This window comes from Carcharhinus amblyrhynchos, chromosome 28 (genome assembly GCF_965287045.1).
Source record: "Carcharhinus amblyrhynchos chromosome 28, sCarAmb.v2.hapA, whole genome shotgun sequence".
In the NCBI taxonomy this organism is placed as follows: Eukaryota; Metazoa; Chordata; class Chondrichthyes; order Carcharhiniformes; family Carcharhinidae; genus Carcharhinus; species Carcharhinus amblyrhynchos.
Window position 1 is genome coordinate 11,383,864 of NC_137351.1, and position 24,156 is coordinate 11,408,019.

The 24,156-nt window shown below is 42.0% G+C and overlaps 1 protein-coding gene across 2 annotated transcripts in view; it reads right to left on the reverse strand.

Annotated features, from left to right (window-relative positions):
- Positions 1 to 3,550: 3,550 nt before the first annotated feature.
- iqch (IQ motif containing H) overlaps positions 3,551 to 24,156 on the reverse strand; it is a 157,377-nt gene continuing 136,771 nt past the window's right edge. For both annotated transcript variants that reach the window (XM_080214117.1, XM_080214118.1), the window contains 5 exons: positions 17,271 to 17,453; positions 13,015 to 13,140; positions 6,820 to 6,881; positions 6,287 to 6,395; positions 3,551 to 4,854 (listed from right to left, as the gene is read on the reverse strand). In XM_080214117.1, the coding sequence (XP_080070243.1) occupies positions 4,753 to 4,854; positions 6,287 to 6,395; positions 6,820 to 6,881; positions 13,015 to 13,140; positions 17,271 to 17,453 (582 nt within the window). In that variant the 3' untranslated portion in view covers positions 3,551 to 4,752. The remainder of the gene's footprint in view (positions 4,855 to 6,286; positions 6,396 to 6,819; positions 6,882 to 13,014; positions 13,141 to 17,270; positions 17,454 to 24,156) is intronic.

Here is a 24,156-nt window from a genome sequence, read left to right on the forward strand (position 1 = left end):
TGTATTTCCTCATTATAACAGTGACGATCCTTCAAAATTACTTCATTGACTGTAAAGTGCTTTGGGACATCCAGCACAATATAAATGCACATCTTTCAAATTTGTATTGGCAATGCTGTTACTAAAAACTATTAAGGATGCATTTCTGTAAATACCAAGGGTCAACTAATCAGAGCTCTTAACCATAGAAAAGGAAATGCATAAAAATAAATGGTAATATTGCTCCTCCACAAGACATTCCAGTCCCATTGGTAAAATGTTGGTTAGGCCACATTTGGAATACCGTGTTCAATTCTGCTCACAACACTACCAGAAGGATGTGGAAGCTTTAGGAGAGAGTACAGAAAACAATTACCAGGATGTTGCCTGGTATGGAGGGTATTGGCAATGAGGAGCTAAACTGGAATTGTTCACCTTGGAAAGACGGAGGCGACCTCCAAGGGGCAACCTGATAGAAGTTTATAAAATTACGAGGTGTATAGATAGGGTGAACAATTGGAAACTTTTTCCCAGGGCAGAAATGACAATTACAAGGGGGCACAAGTTCAAGGTAAGGGGGAAAGACTTGGTAGAGATGTGTGGAGAAAGTTTTTTACACAGAGGGTGGTGGTGGCCTGGAATGCACTGTCAAGTGATGTGTTTGAGGCAGATATGTGGGCGATATTTAAGACTTATTTGGATATACACGTGAACAGACTGGGAATAGAGGGATACAAGCAGTTGGTGTAGATATGTTGTGATCAATGCAGGCTTGGGCAGCCGAAGGGCTTGTTCCTGTTCTGTTCTTTGTTCCTTGTCCTTTACGCTGCACACCAGTATTCTTAGGGTATGCATCATAGTTCTTATGGGTCTTATAAAGAGGATTATCTTCTCTGAAGCGCAAGTTTAAAAGCCAGTGAAAAAAGTGAAATTGAAAATAGAAAGCATGCTGCATGGGGTATGTGAGCATAAATATGTACTGGCTGCCAAGGCTCTCTTGACAATTAAATGTGAGGGGGTGGTCAGGGAATGGGTGATTTCATCTTTAACTTTACCTTGAGGCCACATTGACACAGTGGGAGCTGGAGCACGAGTAGTGGGGTGACAGAAAAATTCGGGTGGGTAGTTGAAGATATTACACACTGGCCCAAAACAGGATCAGCTGTGTTTCTTCCCTGCTATAATTACATGAATAAAACTATGGCACAGGAGAAGACAATCATTGTGCAATATGGTAATTGACTGACTAGGCTAAGGTTTGGAAAAGGGTTGTGTTTGTGGAATATTGTAATCAGATGAATAATTAATATTTTGTGAAAGACATCTATTGTGAAATATGTTAATAAGACAGATGGAATATATTCAGGCCCAGGCAAATATTCTTATATTTGGTGATGCTACTGCTGGGTCTCCTCTCTAAATATGTTAATTAGCTGGTATAATTTTCTTCATAAACAGATTCTCAGCAAGAGCAGCAAAGGTTAGGTCAATTAACCCTCTTCAGAAAAGAGCTAGCTAATCATATACTGAGTTGAACAAATAGTCAGCAGATAAACAGGTTTTATCTACTGCTAGGGTTGGAAGCTGTTGGCAGCACAAGGCACAAGAGTTGAATAGTAGGTATTTAAGGACAGATAAGTCCTTCTTATCTCTTCTGAAATCCAAGCTATTAGGAAGTAGTTAGGGAAGAACCTTCATATGGTGAACAATCACATTGTTGTAAAAGTCTGTGGAAGCACAAAAAACATTTTGAGGGACATCTTCTGATTTTTATTTAACTTTTGCAACCAGTTTTGCCAAGTACTGCAATACAGGTCCTGCAACTGACCTTGGTAATAGTAAGCTAGGATTGTGAGGTTGGGGGTACACGTGGGGTAAAATCAGTCATTCGTGGGCTCTTATCATTGTCTACTTCCTACTGAGAAATACCCTTGTATGAATGTTGCACAAAGACAGGATTAAACAAGTCCATGGTGACTCTAGGATCAAATAACTGTCTAATCTCATAAGAATGGCCATTTGAACAGCATGTTGGAGAGCTACTGGCAGTCTGATGAACTGCACTCAACCAAGGGGCTGTGTGTTCAACAGTAGAAGGGGAAAAACTAAAAAACATGAGCAATCGCTTTCTAAAATTTGAGGATAAGCCATCTACCATTATGCTTTTTAGTTCACAGGAATAATGTGACCAGAAATTAGGTCACAATTGCGATTAATGTCGGCACAAAGTGTTTAATTTTACAAGGTGCTTTTAAATTACTACAGTGGCAATATCTCCTGGAATGCAGATGACAGCATGTCCAATGCTGATGTACCTGCTTTCTGTGGGTGTCTAGATCCATCGCTGAAATATCCAACCAGCCAATGGCAGGCCAGTGACAGGTTTCAAATGTTAAAATGGGAGACCAACGTAAGCAGATAGTTTCCTTGTGATTCTTCCAGGATCTGGACTGCATCAAGTCAAACTGTAAAAGTGTCTGCAAATCATAGAATCCCAACAGTGTAGAATCAGTCCATTCGGCCCATCGAGTCTGCATTGACTCTCCAACACAGCATCCCACCCAGATCCTAACCCTGTAACCCCATGTATTTACTACACATCCAGGGACATTAAGGGGCAATTTACCATGGCCAATCCCTCTAACATACATACCTTGGGACATTAAGGGGCAATTTAGCAAGGCGAATCAGCCTAACTTGCACATATTTGAATTGTGGGAGGAAACTGGAGCACCCAGAGGAACCCACACAAACATGGGGAGAACGTGCAAACTTCATCCCACCCAAGGCCAGAATCGAACCTGGCTCCCTGGCACTGTGAGGCAGCAGTGCTAACCACTGTGTGCTATCGTGCCATCACAATAATGTTTATACACAAAAGGAATCCAAGTTCCAGAGAAAGATCATCAGTCTATTCCCAAACACGTCCATCTAAATGCTCCATGCTTGGCACATCTATCAGCTTCAATGTATTACATTTGACAGTGTCTCATTTGCAAAGTTTGCATTATCCTTGCACCTGAGTAGACAAAATATATTCATCAGACAATAAATCATGATTGTACTTTTAAAAATACTATAAAGGAAGCAGTCAATATTTGCGGTTTTCTGATATCTTTTGGAACCCGACTAAAGGGGAGGAGCTGGTTATTTACAGAGAGCTGCTAAACCAGAGATAAATTTCCCTCAGCAGTAGCAATTAGCCTCTAACCAAAATCAGGATGTACACATTTAAACACTTCATCACTGCAGGAATACAGCTGGTGGCCTTAAAGCGACAGCCCAACTTAGATATAGCTGCACAACTGCAGCAGTATTTGAGAAAGAGCTGTCAAGATGTAAATACTTCCCTTGTTATTATACACTACAAGGTATAATAAATCTGTTCTGTAATTCACCATGAGCACTGGCATGGGACAATGTCAGTTGAAAAGAGAACTAAAGATAACATTATTTAAATCCTGATAATTGGTCTTTTCTTGTACAAAGGTGGGATAAAAGATCATTATTGTGGCAACCAGTTGTAAAAAATGACTTTTATGAAGTGATACAGTGTATTTTTTGAGAGCTGAATCTCAATGTTATATCTACAGATTCCTTCTATCAGCTTTATTTCTGAACAATATGTAGCAGAACAGCTGTACAGGAGCAAAGTACTACAATAAAACAAAAGTTATCAAAATTGTGCCAAAACAATCTTAAAAGTTATTTCATTAAATGGCTGTTTTAATGTGAAGATTTCAGTAAGGGAGTTGTATTTATTACCATCAGACTTGTTCATTATTGTAATTTCAAGGATTACCTCAGTGTCTTTAATCGTCGCCTATAACATGAACTTAGCATTAAGCTTCTTTACCATACTGCATGCGTGAAAGGATTTCTTCAACACCCCCACAATAAAATTGCATCGGGACAATTTTTACAGAATATTGCCTCTCTCCCTTTTCTGAAGATAAGGAAGCAATCCCTCTTCACATCTGTACAGTTCTCCAGGTAGAGAGTTGTAAGTCAAGTCTCAAACCCGTTCGCGTGAGAAGGAAATTAGTTCAGGAAACAATCCAGAGCACATTCAGCTGTGGAAGAAATGGGCCTTTGCAAATCCTTCCAGGCAAAAGAGAAGAATTCAAGTGTGATTCCTTCTCCCCCCTGTGCCCTCCCCCATTCCCTTCCCCCAATAGTGTAATTGTACTGAAACCTTAAAGAAGCTTGGTAACAATATTGGTGATTCGAGTTAAATAAGGTGCAACAACGCTTGATGGATAGCAAAAGGGCTTATACAAGAAAGGAGAATTATTTCTGCCCTTTTATGATTGCTTCATTTTGGACTGCTCTTGCGCACCTCTTACTGGCTGGTTTCAAAGTACTGTCACATAGAAATAGATTGGCTGGTTTTTGGACAGTGCAGTCCAACAGCAGTGGGGAGAAATGAGAAAACTGAAAGAAGGGAGGGAAAGTAGAATTAAGAGAAAACTTTCAAGTATTTATACCACCAACATGGAAAAGCTACCCTTCTTATCTCAACATGAATATTTTAATTGTGACTCAGTTAATTTCTACCATTTTCAAAGTATGCTGTTGTAAAAGTTGATGCTTCTGGACATTTCCCAAGCTTCCAGAGGTACAACTTGCAATATATTTGAATGATGATTGAAGGATAATGCAGCCTTGTTTGGGATTGTTGTCTCTCTAAAATCCTGGCCAACTGTCAAAGTTAGCATTGGAACTTAGGTAGATCATTCAGTATTTTGGAAACTTTTCTCTGAATTAGGATCTTCAAGTCAGAATTTCTGATGCAGTGATTGCGTAATCTTCTTTAGTTTTGGACTTGTTCACTATTGTAACTCCGAGGATTACCTCAATGTCTTTGATGGCCGCCTGTAACATGAACAGAAGTGTTTAGCTTCTTTACTAAAGCGAACAAATGAAGGGATAACTTTAGCCATCCCACAGCAAAAATCTTAGCAGTGCAATGTCCAGTGACTACTTCCTTTCTTCCCTTTTCTGAAACCCTTATCCAGACTTTAATCAACTCTAGCCTTAATCTCTTCAATGGTTCTCCTTCCCACACTCCACACATTCCATGCCCATGCTATTGAGTACATCACAACCAGTTCCGATCTTGACCATAACCAATGTCCCCGCACGTACACATGCACTGAAAGTTGAAATAAACTATATCATTGGGAATTGGACCATCTTTATTATCCATTGATGTGGCTTGAAGCCACAAATAAGGAAGCTGAATTTGTTGTTTAGAAGAAGGAGTTCTTTATATCAATAACTAACAAGGTGTAACAATAGCAGTACCTCAGCATAAGAGTAACAACAGTAATAACTATGAAAACAGGGGCACTAGTAAAACAGGTCTTGCTTACAGGTCACCCTCTTGCCGACTGTAAAAGCCTGCCAAACTCGCACATGCTCAGAACTCTCAACTGACGCGAGTTAAACAATTACAAAGGAGAAAGGCTGTAAGCACATTCTATGCTCAGAGTGTAACATCCATGAAGGAGTTTGCTGCTCAGAATAGATCAAAGAGGGGATACCTGTTCATTCCCCCTATCCTATCCCAGACCAGCCAGCTAAGGGAAATTGACCAAGGCCTTTCCCACCCCACAATAAAATTGCCTCCAGGTTAAGGTGGGAGGGGCCCCAGAGGAAATCCCATGCGTGCAATTTCACCCTGATTCCACCTCCCCCCAGCCTCAAAATCATCCGGGGGGGTTTGGTGTTGGGGGTGGAGTGGGAGGGGGAACCCAAAATTCAAGTCATTCTGAGTTTTCTCAGCATTTTCTGTTTTTATTTCAATTAAAAAAAGTATTCTTTTAAAACAATTCTAGGAGGTGTATTTTGTGCTTTCTGTGTATCAGTTAAGGCTTATCCATGAAGTGTGGTGATTTGGCTAAGATATTGGAACACCATCGTTGTCCGTGAAGCTGTAACTCAACTCAATGTAGGTTAGTGCCTTTCAGAGAGAGTCGCCGAAAGGAGAAGTGATTAAAAGGATCTCGGACTGTCAATAAGATTATCGCACAAATGCTTACTGCAATCATCTCAAAATCCTATTTTAATGATAATATTAAAATAGTAGAGAGGAATGTACTGCTGACTGTGCTCAACCTACAATAACTGTTTTACTTAGTTCGGCTGGTGAACCTGGTTCCCACGTATTGAAATGTAGAGTTATGATTGTTGACTGACGGTTGAATGACACCTTGCTCCCAATCATCATGCACTCTTAAAACATTTCTATGTTAATAAAGTGTACAAAAATTAACAGCAAAACATTAGTTAATTAACACCTCACCTGAAAATTGTTCTCCAATTGCACATTAGGTGCTGATATTTCCTGATGAATGACAGAGAGATTACGAGCAAAGGTCAGCAGAGCCCCCTGGAGATCTTCCCCAATTGTTCTGTTAATGATATACAAACAAATGAGTTTACTAATGATTCCCTTTACATGCTTAAAAACAATCACAGTCTCATTTCAGGGAAGTGCTGATGGAATTTAATGAGCATTTTCTTTCTCGCGGGGCACAAATCTTCTGGGAAATATGAAAGATGAGGTACTATTTTTACATGTCAACTGAAGGATTTGCACAATAAATATGTTTTATTAATCAATATAGCATTCAAAAGCAATAGGTTAACTCAACTGGATGGCAAACTGGCATCCCACAGAGTTAAGAAAAGACTATTATGGTCTTTTAAAACAAGCATCATATCCTCTACATACAAAATATTGCAGCAGATTGAATAATTGCTATCCAAAATTCGCTCCTTGAACACAAGCCTGGGAGTTACAAAATGTGCATTTGTAGTAAATGGCAGACTTACATCATCCCCAAGCGATCCTTCTTATTATCTTCATGAAGCATAAAAATCGTTCCTTGTCTTTCCTGTTAAAACAAAAAATATTAGATCTCTTGCTCAATAGGATGATACACATTGTGAAGGCCCCTTGAGGTTTTCATTCTCTTCCTTATCAAGACATTTGATTTGTGCCAGGAAGTAGTTCTGTTTGTGGCTGTGAGAGTGAGATTTGGCTCACTATTCCATCACAGGACATCGCGACTAAGCCTGACCACTACCCAACACTCAAACACAGGCACATCTTACAGCAGTTGTTACTGCATGCTGAGCGGGAACCCTGGATAATTTCTCCCTATTTTTTAAAGAGTTGGTGTGCCAGTTGAGATCAGCAAACCCAACAGAGTATGGTGTTCGAACCAAGAAATATCTGCACCCCATGACCTGGAATACATAGTTATCAATTTTTCATTGGTGTACAACACTCCCAGGAAGCAAAGTATCAGTCAAAAACAAGTTCTTGTCTATTACCAAGGGAAGGTCCTCCATCCATTCTGTCACTGTTGAGAGGCCATCCTTCAGTATGATTATTTTGGCTCACCTGTGATATAGAATGTAAGCACTGACCCCAAATTAAATAAAACTGACCATTAAATTTAACAGTATCAGGACCTGGAGATGATGGGTTTGTTCTCCTTAGAGCAAATATTTATTAAAGACATTCAAAATGATGACAGGTTTTGATAATAGTAAATAAGGAATAACTGTTTCCACTGGCAGGGGAGTCGGTAACCCAGAGTTACTTAGATTTAAGGTAATTGGCAAAAGAACCAGAGGGGAAACTAATTTTTTTTTATTTACATAGCAAATTGCCCGAAAGGTTATTGGAAGCAGTTCCAACGATAATTTTCAAAAGAGAATTGGATATATATTTGCAAAGAAAGGCCTTGGGAAAGCATTGGAGCACGATTAATTGGAAAGCTCAGTCAAAGAGTTTCACAGGCATGATGTGCCCAATGGACTCTTTCTGTGTTGTATAATTCTTTGTATTAATAACCCTTTAGTAATTTTGAAATTGATGATGGTAAAGACTATAGGAGTGCTTCTCATTAGCACTGCGATGCAATTGAAGTATCTTAAAAGATACAAATCGTCTGAGACAAAATTGGAATCAGTCCCTGGAAGAGAAACAAGGGAGATGCAAAACTGAGGTGAAAGCATCATTCTGTGCTTCCTGCTTATATATGGTTTCACTAAGATTTTAAAATAACCAGTAAAATAACGTGCATAGGTGTTGCAAATCAACAAAATGGATTGGACTAAAAACAAAATACTGCAGATGCTGGAAAGTGAAATAAAAACAGAGGCTTCTGTAAAAACTCAGCAGCACAGCATCTGTGGAGAGAGAAACAAAGCTCACATTTTGTGTCTGTATGACTCTTTACAGATGCATGTTTAATGACAAGCTGGAAGAAGTTAGTCATTCGTTGAGGAACTGTAATTGTTCAGAGGAATCAGAATTATTAAAAAGTATATCATTCTTGTTGAACCGATAATTACTTCCTGATTTTCTATGGCAGAGTTTTAACAGTGAAATAATTTCCTGCAAGTGTGGCAGTAACGTCACAAAGGTAAAAAGGAAATGTGTTCCTTACGTTTGGATATTTAAATTAGTCTAACACACGAATCATGATTAGGAACCCTGATGTCAAACAGGCCAATCACCCCTCACCAAATACGGTTGGAATTTTACCGCCTTGCCTGCTCGAGGCTTGTAAGATCCCACCCAAGGCCAAAGGAGAATGCTGTTCTGCAAGCCATGGCCGCCCCGATTCTGGAATAGGTGAGGTGGTAAAATTCCAGCTTACCAGTCTCATGATCTCACTGGGAGGTCACCTCTGCTAAAATCATTAAAGGAAAACATTACAGTTCATGATTTTTGCACGATAATACGGGTTTTCCCCAAGCTTTGAGAAAGTTGACCATCAAGCTGCACAGGTTTGTCCAAATGTTCTGGCAAATTGTGCCTCCTGTCCAGATTCACTGTTATTCTAACTCCTGACTCTGGATGGTGTATGTAAACATTCTCTCTCTGGAGCATGGTGTTGCCGAGAGGTTTGTCCATGACTTCAAGAATCAGGGAGTGGCAGAGCGCAACAGTACAGATGCTGGTGAAGCAGAGCCTTCACATATTCTGGAAAATCGGTAAGATTCTAGAGCAGGAGTGGCATGTTCTGGAAGTCAACCCTGTATGGTAGACAACTGAAAATAACTGATTTGACTTAAAGTACAATGATTCTCTCAGCCTGCTGCACTGTTTGAGTAGTGCAGCGAGCCTGGAGACATCAGCGGCAGCCATTTTGTGGGACTCATGCTGGGCGCCATGGCCTCCGCATTTCTCCCAAGGTAGGTTTTCAGTGTCATCAGCTCCATGCCGGAAATTGGCGTGGAGCTGATTATAATATGGAAATGTCATGGAAAATAATATTCTCCAGGCCCTTTAGCATTCCTCCCCCACTCCCCCCCTGCCAGGGAATGGTTCCCTTCAATGGTGTTTATGGCTGCTCCGCACTAATGGGGAACAGGCGTCCAACCCACTGGAGGGAACAGAGACTAATGAGGCCCCCACAGGAGGCCTGGGGTAAGGAGGGGGTGCCCCTTGGTCAGTGCCAGCTTGGGCACCTTGGCACTGCCCACTGGGCACTTTGGCACTACCCATTGGATACTAGATAGTGCCAAGGGAGTGGGCTGATTGGGGGCACGATCAGTGGGGGGATAGAACCCATCATTAGTCTGCAAAAGGATCGGTGGGGTAGGGAGGGAATGAGAACGATCACGACAGGCCATCGGGGTGGGGTAGGGGTCGGGGTCAGGGCTGGTCAGTGATTAGGAGGCAGACAATGGCAGGGGGGAGGGCACTGCACGTGCCTCAATCTCCACTCTGACAGATCTGACAGTGGCCACTATGCCACCGACCTCTCTGAGGCACTCTGCAATGCACAGTGTGTTGGAGATTCACTGTGGTAATTACGCTGCAACAAAACTGGCAGGAATTACTCCTGTTTTCCCGCAGCTTGGAGACTTTGAATCTTTTTGGAAAAATCTCACCCATATCTTTGACATTTTTAAGATATTTACATTTATGAAACTCCCTCTAATGATTCAGTATGTTTATTTAGTGAGTAACTCAACAAATGAGTAAGGGAAACATTGCTTCAACCCTTGGGACTTGTGCTGGTCTGAGCTAGGGCTGTAGTAGGACTGTGACCAGAACTTTCCCGTCCTACCCGCTATAGGAATTGTAGCAGGTGGGGAGGAGGGTGGGTGTGGACCATGAAAAGGTCTGTTGACCACGGGTCGGATTTTCCGGTTTGGGGGTGACCACAGCTGGGAACATAAGAACATAAGAAATAGGAGCAGGAGTAGGCCATCTAGCCCTTCGAGCCTGCCCCGCCATTCAATAAGATCAGGGTTGATCTGAAATGGATCAGTTCCACTTTCTCGCTTTCTCCCCATAACCCTTAATTCCCCGTCTATCAGAAACCTATCTACCCATGACTTAAATATATTCAGCGAGGTAGCCTCCACCACTTCAACGGGCAGAGAATTCTAGAGATTCACCACCCTTTGAGTGAAGAAGTTCCTCCTCAACTCCGATCTAAACTGTCCCCCCCTTATTTTGAGGCTGTGCCCTCTAGTCCTGCTATCCTTTCTAAGTGGGAAGAATCTCTCTACCTCTACCATATCTATCCCCTTCATTATCTTATACGTCTCTATAAGATCCCCCCTCAGCCTTCTAACCTCCAATGAGTACAGACCCAGTCTATTCAATCTCTCTCCAGAGGCTAACCCCCTCATCTCTGGTATCAGCCTAGTGAGCCTTCTCTGCATTCCCTCCAAGGCCTTAGGCTTCTGCAGAAAATGCAGATGTATGGGATTGAGGGTAATCTAGGAAATTGGATCAGGAATTGGCTAGCAGATAGGAGACAGAGGGTGGTGGTTGATGGTAAATATTCGTCATGGAGTCCAGTTACGAGTGGTGTGCCTCAGGGATCTGTTTTGGGGCCACTGCTGTTTGTAATTTTTATTAATGATCTGGATGAGGGTATAGTTGGGTGGATTAGTAAATTTGCTGATGACACCAAAGTCGGAGGTGTGGTAGATTGTGAGGAAGGGTGTCATAGTTTGCAGGGAGACTTAGACAGGTTGCAGAGCTGGGCCGAGAGGTGGTGGATGGAGTTTAATGCGGAGAAGTGTGAGGTAATTCACTTTGGTAGGAATAACAGATGTGTCGAGTATAGGGCTAACGGGAGGACTCTGAATAGTGTGGATGAACAGAGGGATCTAGGTGTATGTGTACATAGATCCCTGAAAGTTGGGAATCAAGTAGATAAGGTTGTTAAGAAGGCATATGGTGTCTTGGCGTTTATTGGTAAGGGGATTGAATTTAGGAGTCGCAGCGTCATGTTGCAACTGTACACAACTCTGGTGCGGCCGCACTTGGAGTATTGTGTGCAGTTCTGGTCCCCACATTATAGGAAGGATGTGGAGGCTTTGGAGAGGGTGCAGAGGAGGTTTACCAGGATGTTGCCTGGTATGGAGGGGAGGTCCTATGAGGAGAGACTGAGGGATTTGGGGTTGTTTTCACTAGAAAGAAGGCGGCTAAGAGGGGATCTTATTGAAACATATAAGATGATTAGAGGTTTAGATAGGGTGGATAGTGATGGCCTTTTTCCTCGGATGGAGAAAGCTAGCACGAGGGGGCATGGCTTTAAATTAAGGGGGGGTAGTTATAGGACGGATGTCAGGGGTAGGTTCTTTACCCAGAGGGTGGTGAGGGATTGGGATGCCCTGCCTGCTGCAGTTGTAAATGCGCCTAGTTTGGGGGCGTTTAAGAGATCCGTGGATAGGTTTATGGATGAAAAGGGATTGGTTTAGGTTAGAGGGTCATTGTTTTTTAACTGGTCGGCGCAACATCGTGGGCTGAAGGGCCTGTTCTGCGCTGTAATGTTCTATGTTCTATGTTCTAATATATCCTTCCGCAAGTGTGGCGACCAAAACTGCACACAGTACTCCAGCTGCGGCCTCACCAGTGCCCTGTACAGTTGCAGCAAGACCTCCCTACTTTTATATTCTATCCCCCTCGCTATAAAGGCCAACATTCCATTCGCCTTCTTGATCACCTGCTGCACTTGCAGACTAGGTTTTTGTGATTCGTGCACAAGGACCCCCAGATCCCTCTGCACCATAGCATGCTGCAGCTTTTCGCCTTTTAAATAATAATCCATCCTACTATTATTTTACCAAAGTGGATAACCTCACATTTGAGGTTATGTGAGCCCACCCTGTAATTGTCCCGCAGTGTCCCAAGTTCTGGAGGGATAAATTGTCACAGCTTAAATTAGAACATGGGAAATAGGTGCCAGAAGAGGCTATTTGGTTCCTCAAATCTGCACAGCTGCCATTTAGTAAAATCATGGCTCAATGTTCTGCCTCAGTAATGCCTTCCCAAATTATCTCCATGTCTTCAATTTTCTAAACATCTGTCAACCTCTGAATGTACTGAGCACCTGAATATCCACAGCTCTGTGGGACAGAGAATTCCAAAGGATTACAACCCTTTGAGTGAAGAATTTTCTCCTCAGCTCAGTCCTAAATGACTGACCCTTATTCATTTTATAATTACTTCCACTCAGCCCTTGCTGTAAGTGTATCACGGCGAACACTAGGTGATGAGCCCGAGTGCAGCTGGTTCTAACCATCCCCATCTCTGGTGGGATAATGTGGAGACTCTGTGTCAAAGGCTCAAATAGGAATGATTGCTGCTAAGGTGAGGAACTGGAAGTTGCCCAGTGCTTTTACAACTGAGACTGCAAGGAGACCATCCATCGAGAAGAGATGAGAAGGAGGAAGAAATTCTGAAGGGAAAATAAAATTGCTGCTGTTTTCTCTGAACACTTTTTTTAGTTTGGGGAGATATGGGCTATTAGGTGCATGTAGAAATCAGTACGAGTTAATAGGATTTCCAAATGTGTCTAAGATAATGCATATCTCACTAGTCCCCATTGAGTATCCTCTATGTAAGCCTGTTCAGACAAACCTAGCTATGCAAGCAATTCTTTTAATAAAATGAAACCACGGTTATAATGAAGTCAGGGAAGACCACCTATCGTGCTGACTACCCAGGCAATCCTTGGGAGAAAAGAGAAAAAACTTCAATACCTTAATATCAAAACCAATCCCGTGAGCTTTAAAAATCTTGAAGAGTACACTGTACTGGACCATGGATAAATTGGTATGTTTCAGCTGTGTGCTTAACACTCCGTAACGTTTCATGAAAGGAAGTTGCTGAAAGGCAAATAATATCCAGTACAGATATATGTACATATATATATTACGAAACCCTACTGTGGCCTATTAAGTTTAAATGAGGAATTCAGATAAGTGCATCTGCCGATCAAATATTTTTGTTCACATGATCTCATTAAAGTACAACATAAGCCATTTTACTAGAGTTAAAAAAAAGCTGAGGAAAACTTCTTCAATCAAATATCCATGCATGAACACATATAACCAGTCAATGTAGATTTGACTGGAATATTGTACGTTTTATTTCCAACTTGCTCTCCTCTCCTGAAGGTGCCAACTCTTGAGCTCACTGGCTCTTGCCCACAAGTATGAAGAATTGTTTTAGACAGACATATGACTGAAGGCTGTTTGACAGTATGAGGCATCACAGCCACACCCATTTTGTCCTCCTTTAATAACCAGGAGCAGAAGCTTTCCAGCGGGGATCATTGGATTGTGATCAGGAAAATGGGTTGATTTCCCTTGTGCTGTTTTGTGGATCTACCTTATATTAAGCTGATCTTTCTCTACGCACTAGCTATAACAGTAACACTAAATTCTGCACCCTCTCCTTTCCTTCTCTTCTATGTACTCTAAGAGCGGTATGTTTTGTATAGCACACAAGAAACAATACTTTTCACTGTCCATCAATACATGTGACAATAGTAAATCAAATCAATTCTTCCTGGCTCAACTGTAGCAATTCCAGCATCTCCCTGGTAAAAATTGGCTAATTCAGCAGAGACTGGGAGTCACATATTGCAATTTTCCTGGTCAGTGTGGATTACAGAATCCCAGAATTGTTGCAACATGGAAGGAGACCATTCGTCCATTGTGTCTTCACTGGCTCTCCAAATGAGCAATTCATTTAGTGTCATTCCTCTGTCTTCTCCCCCACATCCCTGCACATTGTTCCATTTAAAATAAGTCTAATTTCCTTTTTAAAGCTTCCAATTGAAACTGCCTCTGCCACACTCTCAGGTAATGCATTCCAGACTTTAACCTTTGACAGTGCCTTCCAAACCTGTGACCTCTAAGACTTTGAAGGACAAGGGTAGCAGGTACCTGGGAACACCACCATCTGCAAGCTTCCCCCAAGCCACACAGCATCCTGACCTGAAACCACATTGCTGTTCCTTCACTGCAGTGCCCTCAACCACGACAAACATTCTAAGAAGACCTTGCATGAAAATACCTAATCCAGTAAATGGTAGAATGTCTGTTATAGTCTACAATGGTAATAGCCTAGCAAAACTAATTTTCTGAAACTGCACAAATATATTGAAGGCTGGAGTGGTTAGGTGGAAAATGTACAGGCGCTGGTGTTCCCACACATTAATTGCCCTTGTCCTTCTAGGTCTTAAAGATTGTGGATTTGTGACATTGAACACAGCAATGCTTCCTGCAGGGTGCTTCAGCCCCACCCTCAGTAAAACTCCTTTACTGCACTATTTTGACAGTTTTCCATTTTCGATACCAGACATTCATTGGCCTCTCTGAGTAAGATTGTTGATTAATGCTGAGTTGGGGACAGATTAATGGGTCCAGGTCCAGCAAGTATTGGAACCAAACTCATTACAACAACCAGTGGGCACTTTCATCCTATCAGTCCATTCGGGCGGGGGGTGGGGTGGGGGGGGGGGGGGGGGGGAGCGCGTGGGGAGAGTGGGGTGAAATTGTGGCTGCCTGACAGAACAAAGGCCAGTATCTAATCCACTGCATTCTCCCCTTGCTTTCTGCCCTTAAATGGCGTGAACCTATTAATGGAGCCATAGAAGAGTTAATTCCCTCTTGAATCTCTGATTCCGCCTCATTGGTGAATATTTAAATTTTTCATCTGTCATCCAGTGTCTGAATTGCTCATTTTTGAAGGGACACAACTTACGATTCATATCTACAAAATTTAATAATAATAAAAATTAATAATTAAACATCCAGGAAAATTACAGAAAATGTATGGCACACCTGTGGGAAGTTCCTTGTGGCAGGATGCCATGGGCAGCAAGTAGATACACCATTGTTTCACCTCATTCAAAATCTGATATTAAATTTATTTTAAAAAGTTAATTATGGCTTGTAGGGTATGAGACAGAGAATTAATCCAAGGGTGAGTTATTATAAACTTGTTTTAAATAACTGGTAATAAGAGAGAAAGAAAAAGCTTAAAATTATAAATATATATTTTTAAGGTACTGGCAAATAAGACGTACAAAGGGAATTCAGGCTAAATTATTTGGGAGAGGAAATGGAGAATGTTTAATATTAGAAACATGACATTGTGCTTGATCCTGCATGAAATCTGGTGGAATTGCAAGTCACAAATACCTGCAATTAACATTTGAAATGTTACCAGGGTATATCTGATCTGTTAAGCATTTGGAACTCCTTGTGGTGAATTAACTCATCACGGACAGGGAAGCAGCATTGGGTGGCACAGTGATTAGCACTGCTGCCTCACAGCGCCAGGGATCCTGGTTCAATTCCTGGCTTGGGTCATTGTCTGTGTGGAGTTTGCACATTCTTCATGTGTCGTGTTGGTTAGGTGCATTGGCCATACTAAATTCTCCCTCAGTGTACCTGAACAGGTGCCAGAGTGTGGCGACTCAGGGATTTTCACAGTAACTTAATTGCAGTGTTAATGTAAGCCTGCTTATGACTAATTAACTTTAAGGGGCAGTAGAATTGGGATTGGTACTACTGGATAAAGGAGGAGTAAAATCAGTCAGGGAGAGTGTGGCAAATTGCTAGCTTGTGAATTCTAAGTTAGGAAGGGGCATACATTGGATTGCATGTTGAGCACAAGATTGGCCTTTCCAGTGCTGCCTGGCAAAATGTATGCCCATACTCGCCTATTCCAAGCTCATGCATGAAAAATGATCACTTGGCGAGACGTTGCAAGCCTGTGGGTAACTTGTCCCCATAATGTTTAAAAGTTTATTTATTAGTGTCACAAGTAGGCTTACATTAACACTGCAATGAAGGTACTGTGAAAATCCCCCAGTTGCCATACTCCAGCATCTGTTCAGGTACACTGAGGGAGAATTTAGTACGGCCAATGCACCTAACCAACACGTCTTTCTGAGCACCCAGAGGAAACTGACACAGAAAGAGAAAATGAGCAAACTCCACACAGGCAGTGACCCAAGCTGGGAATCGAAGCCGGGTCCCTGGCACTGTGAAGCAGCAGTGCTAACCAATGTGGAGAAAGAGTCAGTGCTTTCAGGAGAGGGGGAAGAAAATAGAAAAAAGATATAAGGGTTGAACACTGATGGAATTCTGATTTGGAACCACATCAAAGCGAAGAGCAGGATGTTAAGTTGCATCCAACAAGTTTAATGCTGAAAATATTTTCTTCATAATTAAAAGTTGATTTAATCTCTGAAAATTCTGGATGGCAATGGCCAGCGATCTGGTACAGACGTGGTAATGTGGAAGATGGAGAAACGTGAATCTCCTATTTGGGTGTTGAACGTCTCAGTGAAAATTAATCACGTTTATAATATTCATAGATTTAATAACACTCATTGATCATATCATTAACTGTAAAAGGAGAAACTTACGAAATCTGTTGTGTGTACTATGGGACTGCAACTAAATTAATGTTTGACAGAATAACACAAGCAGCAGTTTAACAACCGTAAACTTGAATATCATTGCAATAATGGAGTACTATTGTTTAACATTTGGCAGTTGATGAGGTGCTCATTATAACAATGATGTATGCATACGCATGCATAATGAATTGCATCATGAATTATTTATGTGTTGATTATTTAGCTGCATTTATGTAGATGGTAATGTATTGCAAATATAATGAATGTTTAGCTTTATAGATATTGCATGTTTTTTTCCCCAGATAGGGCGTGTGCCTATTTCAGTATTAATTTTGTGAATGCTTTCAGGCAATTTTGCTCGTGATAAGGTTTCTAATGCAATAGTTTCTCACGCAAGCTTTAATTAATTACTATATTCTGTTTTTAACCCCGCTGACATCCAAAAGTATGTAAGTGCTCTGTAATGACTTCTAATTAATTTCTGATTGTAATGAGAGGAACAGTTATGAAATTATTTTATGGTTGAAGTGGTTCAAATTTCTAATTTGATTGCCTGTTGTATTTGTGCACACGTACAATTTGTGCTTCTTCTTTCATCGCCAATTCTTTGCTGCGAGGATTTCGCTTTTTCTCCAGGGGTTTTGGAGGAACCTCGAAGGTGTTAGTTTTGCAGGTCAGCTTCCCGTTAGATATCAAGAGCATCAATTGTGTCATGGCCAACTGGTCACTGTAGGCCAGGTCAAGGTCTGTGGCCCATACCTGGAAGAGAAAAAGACTTGCATTAAGAAAGCACCTTTCACTACCTCAGGCCATCTCAAAGTGCTCAAAAGCCAATGGGGGTGATCTTGCCTTCTTGCCAAGCCAGCTGGTGGGTGGGGCGAGCCGGTAAGATCACGAGAGAGCAGGGAAGGTCTGATTTCTCACCTCCTGCGATCTTACAAGACCAAATATCCAGTGAGATCTGGGGGGAGGTGCTGCGCAATAAGCAACAGCAATCACTGGAGGTGGTGGGAGTGGGGGGGCTGGGGTAAGACCCACTGCAGCTCTGCAACAGACCACTCCCCTTCTGGTGAGAAACTGGTTTGGCTTGGGTTTTTTTTGAGAGTCAGGTAAGACTTGATTTTTAAATCGTCCAAAAAGTGGTGTGAATTTTTCCCATTTTCATGCTCATTTGGTACTTGGAATTTTTTTGGTATGATCACTCCCAATAAAGTACTTTTGAAGCTTAGTCACTGTTGGAGTATAGGAAACAGGGCATCAAGGTTGTGCACTGAGAATTGGAAATGACCAAATAATCTTATCTGGTGACATTAATTGACGAATAAAATTTTCCAGGACAGAAGGGGAAACATCAGTACTGCCATTGTGGGTGGCACATTGGTTAGCACTGCTGCCTCACAGCACCAGACACTCCTGTTCAATTCCTTGGGTGACTGTGTGGAGTTTGCACATTCTCCTGATGCCTTTATTGGGTTTCATCTGGATGCTCAGGTTTCCTCCCATCCCAAAAATGTACAGGTTAGCTGAATTGGCCATGCTAAATTGGCCCTTAGTGTCCAAAGATGTGTAGGTTAAGTAAAGTTTATTTATTAGTCACAAGTGAGGCTTACATTAACACTGCAATGAAGTTACTGTGAAATTCCCCTAGTTGCCACTGTCCGGCGCCTGTTTGGGTCAATGCCCCTAGCCAGCACATCTTTCAGAATATGGGAGGAAATTGCGGCACCCAGAGGAAACCCATGCAGACAGGGGGAGAACGTGCAAACTCCACACAGACAGTGACCCAAGCTGGGAATCGAACCCAGGTCCCTGGTACTGCGAAGCAGCAGTGCTAACCACTGTGCTACCGTAGGGGGATTAGCAGGGTAAGTATGAGCGTTACAAGGATAGGGCCTGGGTTAGATGCTCTATTAGGGAGATGGTGTAGGTGTGATGGGCCTAAAGGCCTCCTTCTGCGTGTAGGCAATCTATATGAAACTTTTTTCCTGAGAGAAAAGACAAGGCCTTGAGTTAACATTTCCCTTGAAAGACAGCAATTCTGACAATGCAGCATTCCCCCAGTAGCACTGGGATGTCACACTATATTTTTGTACTCAAGGCTATAGACCGGGACTTGAATCAATAACCTTTTGATTTAGAGCTGAGAGTGCTACCCGCTAGCCACATCATAAGAAAAATTGTCACTTTGCCACTGGTGACTGCAATAAGAAAAACAATTTTGAGTTAAACTACGTGCTGAATTGACTAATCTCTGTCAGCATAGCAACTGGATTCCAGTGCCAAGGCAACGGGGTAAAGGAAGATATAAAAACAGAAAATACTGGCAAAACTCAGCAAAGTCCATACAAACTCAAAACATCTGTTTCTCTCTGCAGGGATGCTGCTAGACCTGTTGAGTTTTTCCAATTTTTTTTAAATTTCAGATTTCCACATCTACAATATTTTGCTTTTGTTTTAGGGATAAAGAAAGAATTGTCTAATCCACTTATGATGTGGATTTCCCGGCACAGAAATGGGCACAGTCTCACTACACCAAGTTAAAGTCCAGCAGGTTTATTTGGGATCATGAGCTTTTGGAGCACTGCTCCTTCATCAGGTGAGTGGCGCCTCGTAATCTATTCACTGATACTTTCCATAGCTCCTGCTGGAAAGCATGTATGTTTGGACATCAAGTAAGGGTGGGATTGGATTTATCTGCGATGTCCTCTGCGATTTGACACTCTGTGAATACTCAAGCAAAGAATGGCCATACCAAGTGATGCACTGAAAGGCAGCCAGTATTTGTGGAACTGTACACTAGCATACATCAACAATCATGCAAGTGGAGGGAAGGAAGACAAGGTTGTGATGACACATATACTCCTAACTGTAACTACAATGACAGATCAGGTGAATTGTAAAGTTTGTCAATCTTTTCCCATTTTGTGTTGCTCAGGTCACCCCTTCACACATGGATAGTTGCAACAAATATCTTTCTTCCTGGTTCAAAAGTTGTATGTTCAAAATTTACACAAGTGTAACCTGTAGACAGAACTTGCAGTATATTTTATAATATAGTGACTTGGTGTTATATAATACAGTATACTTAGGCTAGTCATATAATACAGTACATTGTAGGCCTAATCTATCAGCGATGCATCGCTGTGATACAAATCATGAGGTACACTAGTTTAATTTAAAGGAGCAGAGAATTGGGCTTCTCTGCCAAAACTTAATGCTCAGCTATCATTAGTCCATTATTAAATTATAAATGTTTTCAAAGAAGGAATAATAAAGGTGGAACTTTCTAATGCTATTCTCCTCACTACCTTCCACCCCCATCTTATTGGTGAGATAGGGTTGCTGAATGTTTTCTATGGCCAAATAGCCTCTTGACATTTAACATCCAGTGTTGGGTGGGAAGAATGAAGTATTGGAGAGCAATCTGGTGCCATGGATACAAGCTTCAGCTAAGTGCAGTCAGAAATGTTCCATTTAGCCTCAAAGACCCAGCTTTGGGACAAGGAAAATTGACCTGATTTCTAGTAATTGACAAAAGCACGTGTAAACTTGTTAAAATTGGGTGATGTCAGGATTGGAATGGCTGTGATTCTCTCCATGAACGACCAGCCCATTGACACTCACTCAGCATCTTTACAGGAGGAGGAGAAAAGAGCAGTAAATAAATAGATGGCAGTTGGGGAGGCAGGGACAGGGGTGGGGGTGGGGGGCGGGGAGTTGAGTGACTGTGTATTCTGAGTGATTACCTCCCTCTGCTGTGTACTCTGGATATGGCTCACAAATTGTTTGACCAGCTGATGTATAGTTACCTTACATGTAGGACAATGGATCTCTCTAATTTGTAACAGTCCTATCACCAGTTAATCCACAAGAGGGCCATTTCCTGTCGTACTTTCAGCTATGAACAGAAACTGTGTGTGTACTAGGAGTAACTCCTGCTGGGCATATTTACAAAAATGTAACCAGTAAACATGCTGCTTTTGAGCAATCACATCCTCCCAGCCCGCACTTCCATAGCAGACCCAGTGGTGGCTGACTTTGGTGAACACGGAATGGTAAATGACATCATTATAAGGATATTAAGAGGTCAGAGAAACAAGACCATCTGTTAAAACGGGACTAATTTCCAAGTAATATTTTAGTAGCAATGCCCCCCTTCCTGCACTGAGAAATAAATTATAATTGATATCATCCTGAATAAATACTGCACGCTACCACTGTTGGCTGTGGAGATGCCATTTTTCAACTTAAGTGCTTGGTGCCAAAAACAAAATGCGAATTCATTACTAAGTGCCTTCTTTGGGTTCATGTTTGCAATAGCTTATCTAGGTTGGCCATGTAATGCTCTATATAATATAAATATGTATATGGAAAGAATTCTGTCTGACTTGACAATCACACCATTGAATATTATATTCACAGAGCTAAGTGCACTAGCCTGATATTCCAAAGTTCATAATTAAAATGCTCATCAAAATTTAATTTCAATCACCTTTATACAAAAAAACACATGCACCTTATTTATCATATAAATAACTTCAAAGGTTCTTTCGATTAGCAATGAGTGGGTGAGCTATACAAGCCAGTTAGGGTCCCAGGTCCCGTGTCCCGTCTCAGGCTGCTAGTGCTAAAGGTGCTTAAAATTAATCTCTTGGTGTCCTTCTGCAGGGGAAGATAAAAGCTGGACAGGTTAATTTGTCTGATTGCTATCAACTGACCGATGCTGGAAGTGTGGACACTGATGAGGGCTGTGTTGCTTCCCATGGTGGCACTGCCCAAGAGCATTTATTGTTGAGGCTCACGCATTAAAAATGGTGCCTTGGACAAGGCAGCTGATGCCACCCAGTGCCCATGGGACGGCAAGGAGTCAATGCCTTCAGGGAAGGAGGAAAGGATGTGAAAAAAAAGCTAGCATTGGAATATGTCACATAGGTTGGACCGCACAAGCACTTTAATCCTCATTATACTAATGACATTTTCAGGGTATTTACACGGAGTTTAATTTACTGCCTTTCTGTAAGAAGGGAAGAGCCAATGAACCATATTTAGTTATTTGTAAGCAATTTCAAAGAAGAAAAAAATAATTTATTTAATAAAACAAAATACCATGGAATTTATTTAGTGGAAGTAAAACAGATACAGGAATGGGGAACTGGGTGATGCAATGGATTAAGACAATTACTTTTCTCCTCCAGTTCAAATCCAGTTCAGGCTGATGTCACCACCTTCACTTGCTGCAATGTTTGACCTGAAATTAGTTTGGCAAATTTCAGTCTGGTTTCTATTGGGTCTACTATAAATTTTCAATCTTAGTTAGAGGTATGGAAATTAGCAATAATGTGCTTTTCTGAGGCAGAATAGAGCTAGCTTTATGTTGCTTGGTGATGATAGGGTTTGAAGAGAACTCTGAACACTTGAAATTAGAAGAAATTCTCTAGCACAAAATAAAGACAGGGATTGGAAGTGGCAGTAGGGTCTGGTCGCTATTTTCTATATGTACATAGTTATGAGTTGTTGATAAAGATTTGCTGCTAATATACTTAAGACTACAAAGCCAGCTTCATGGTGTCTGAAGCAGGATTCTTCACTGGACAGAGGCAAGTGTGTATTCATAGATTTCTGTTCTCTCCTGTCCTGAAGGTTTTCACCTTTTCCACCCTGGTACCTCACCCAAGTAGCCACATAGCACATGCACATCAAAATGTACTATTGTGTAGATCATCGCAGACTTACCCAGACCGTTCCTCAGCTGGATGTTTGCAAATGAACAAGAAGCTGCAGGAACTAAATTGATTTTTCTCTTGGGGTGGGACGCTGAGCCTAATAGAGAATCAAATCTATGCGAGGGGACATACCTGTAACATTGTTCTACCCTTATCTATTTTCACAGTCCAATAGATCTTTTGTATATGGTCCATATTTTGCGTTTATTTAAGGAACTTATTTATCTTCTTGAAGCTATAGTTTCAGCTTATTGTATTTCCTTATGGTTCCTCTGTCATCCTGACGTAATTCAAAATAAAAAAAGTGTCGGCTTGCAGTTTCTCTAATATCAATGTTTTAAAAATGAAGCCAGTGTAAGCTATTTTTGCAAATTAAAAGAAGTGCTGGAAAATCTCAGCAGGTCTGGCAGTATCTGTAGAGAGAATTAATGGGGTGGAATTTTATGAGATTGATTCTAACGGCGCTCTCTGGTGGGCGGGGGGGGGGGAGGTGGGTCAGATGGCTTTCTGGTGAGGGGGGCGGGGGTGTCTGCTGCCACTTGTGTGCGATTGGTGGGGTGGCAGGGACGTCCATTGCCACTCTGTGTGCAATCAGTGGGGGGAGGGGGGAAGGGGGCAGGGGGCTGTGATCGATCTGGATACCGGGGTGGTGGGGGGGGGGGGGTTGGGAGAATAAGGGGGACAGTTATGTTGTGGGGATGGGGGCAATGTCTGTAGGGTCAGTGGAAGCATTATCTGGCTCAGGAGCGATGTGGCAGGGGAGCGGTTTTCAATTTTCTTTTACTGCGCATGCACAGTTGTAGGCTCCAATCGGAGCTGCAGGGTTTCGGGTGCGTTAAGCCCCACCCACAGGCTTCTGCAGCGCGATTCAGAATCGCTGATATTTTTTCAGGCAGAGTGTGTATGGGGGCGCCTGAGAATGGGTCTAAAAGTTGGATCTGAAACACTCCCAGATTCAGCACTTAGGGCCGATTTGACCATTTTGATTCTAAGTATCCAGCTAGCATGAAAATGGGAGAGTTCCTAATCTGTTTTTTGGGCCCAATTTTATGCACTTAGTCATTGAAAAAAATGGTGTAGACTGTTTCTAGCTGCTGCACTGGGCGGGCTTAATTTGCCAGCCAGCCTGCAGAGGGAGCTACTGCACATGTGCAGAATCAGAAGTCTGCACATCTCAATAGCAGGGGTCTGACAGACAGACAGCTGTCAGGCCCCTGCCATTGCAGGCAGTCTCAACCAGCTCGCCTCAACCATTTCCACCCCCCCTCCTCAACTGTAATCATGGAGGCCTGTACCCAATTGCGAGCCCCACAATGCATAGACATCTAGCCCCTGTTGCCCCACCCCCATCCAGACCAATCACACCCCATCGCCCTCCAGACTATTAATCCAGAAACTCAGCTAATGTTCTGGGGACTCAAATTGAATCCCATCACAGCAGATGATAGCTATTGGATTCAACAAAAAAAATCCGGAATTAAGAATCTATTGATGCGCATGAAATGATTTGTCGGTAAAACCCATCTGGTTCACTAATGTCCTCTAGGGAACGAAATCTGTCTCCCTACCTGGTCTATTCTGCATGTGACTCCAGCACCACATCAATGTGGTTGACTCTGAACTGCCCTCTGAAATGGCCTAGCAAGTCAATCAGTTATTAAGAAGATTCTTGAGGGCAACTAAGGGTGGGCAATAAATGCTGGCCAGCTAGTGACTCCATTTCCCACAAATGAACAAAA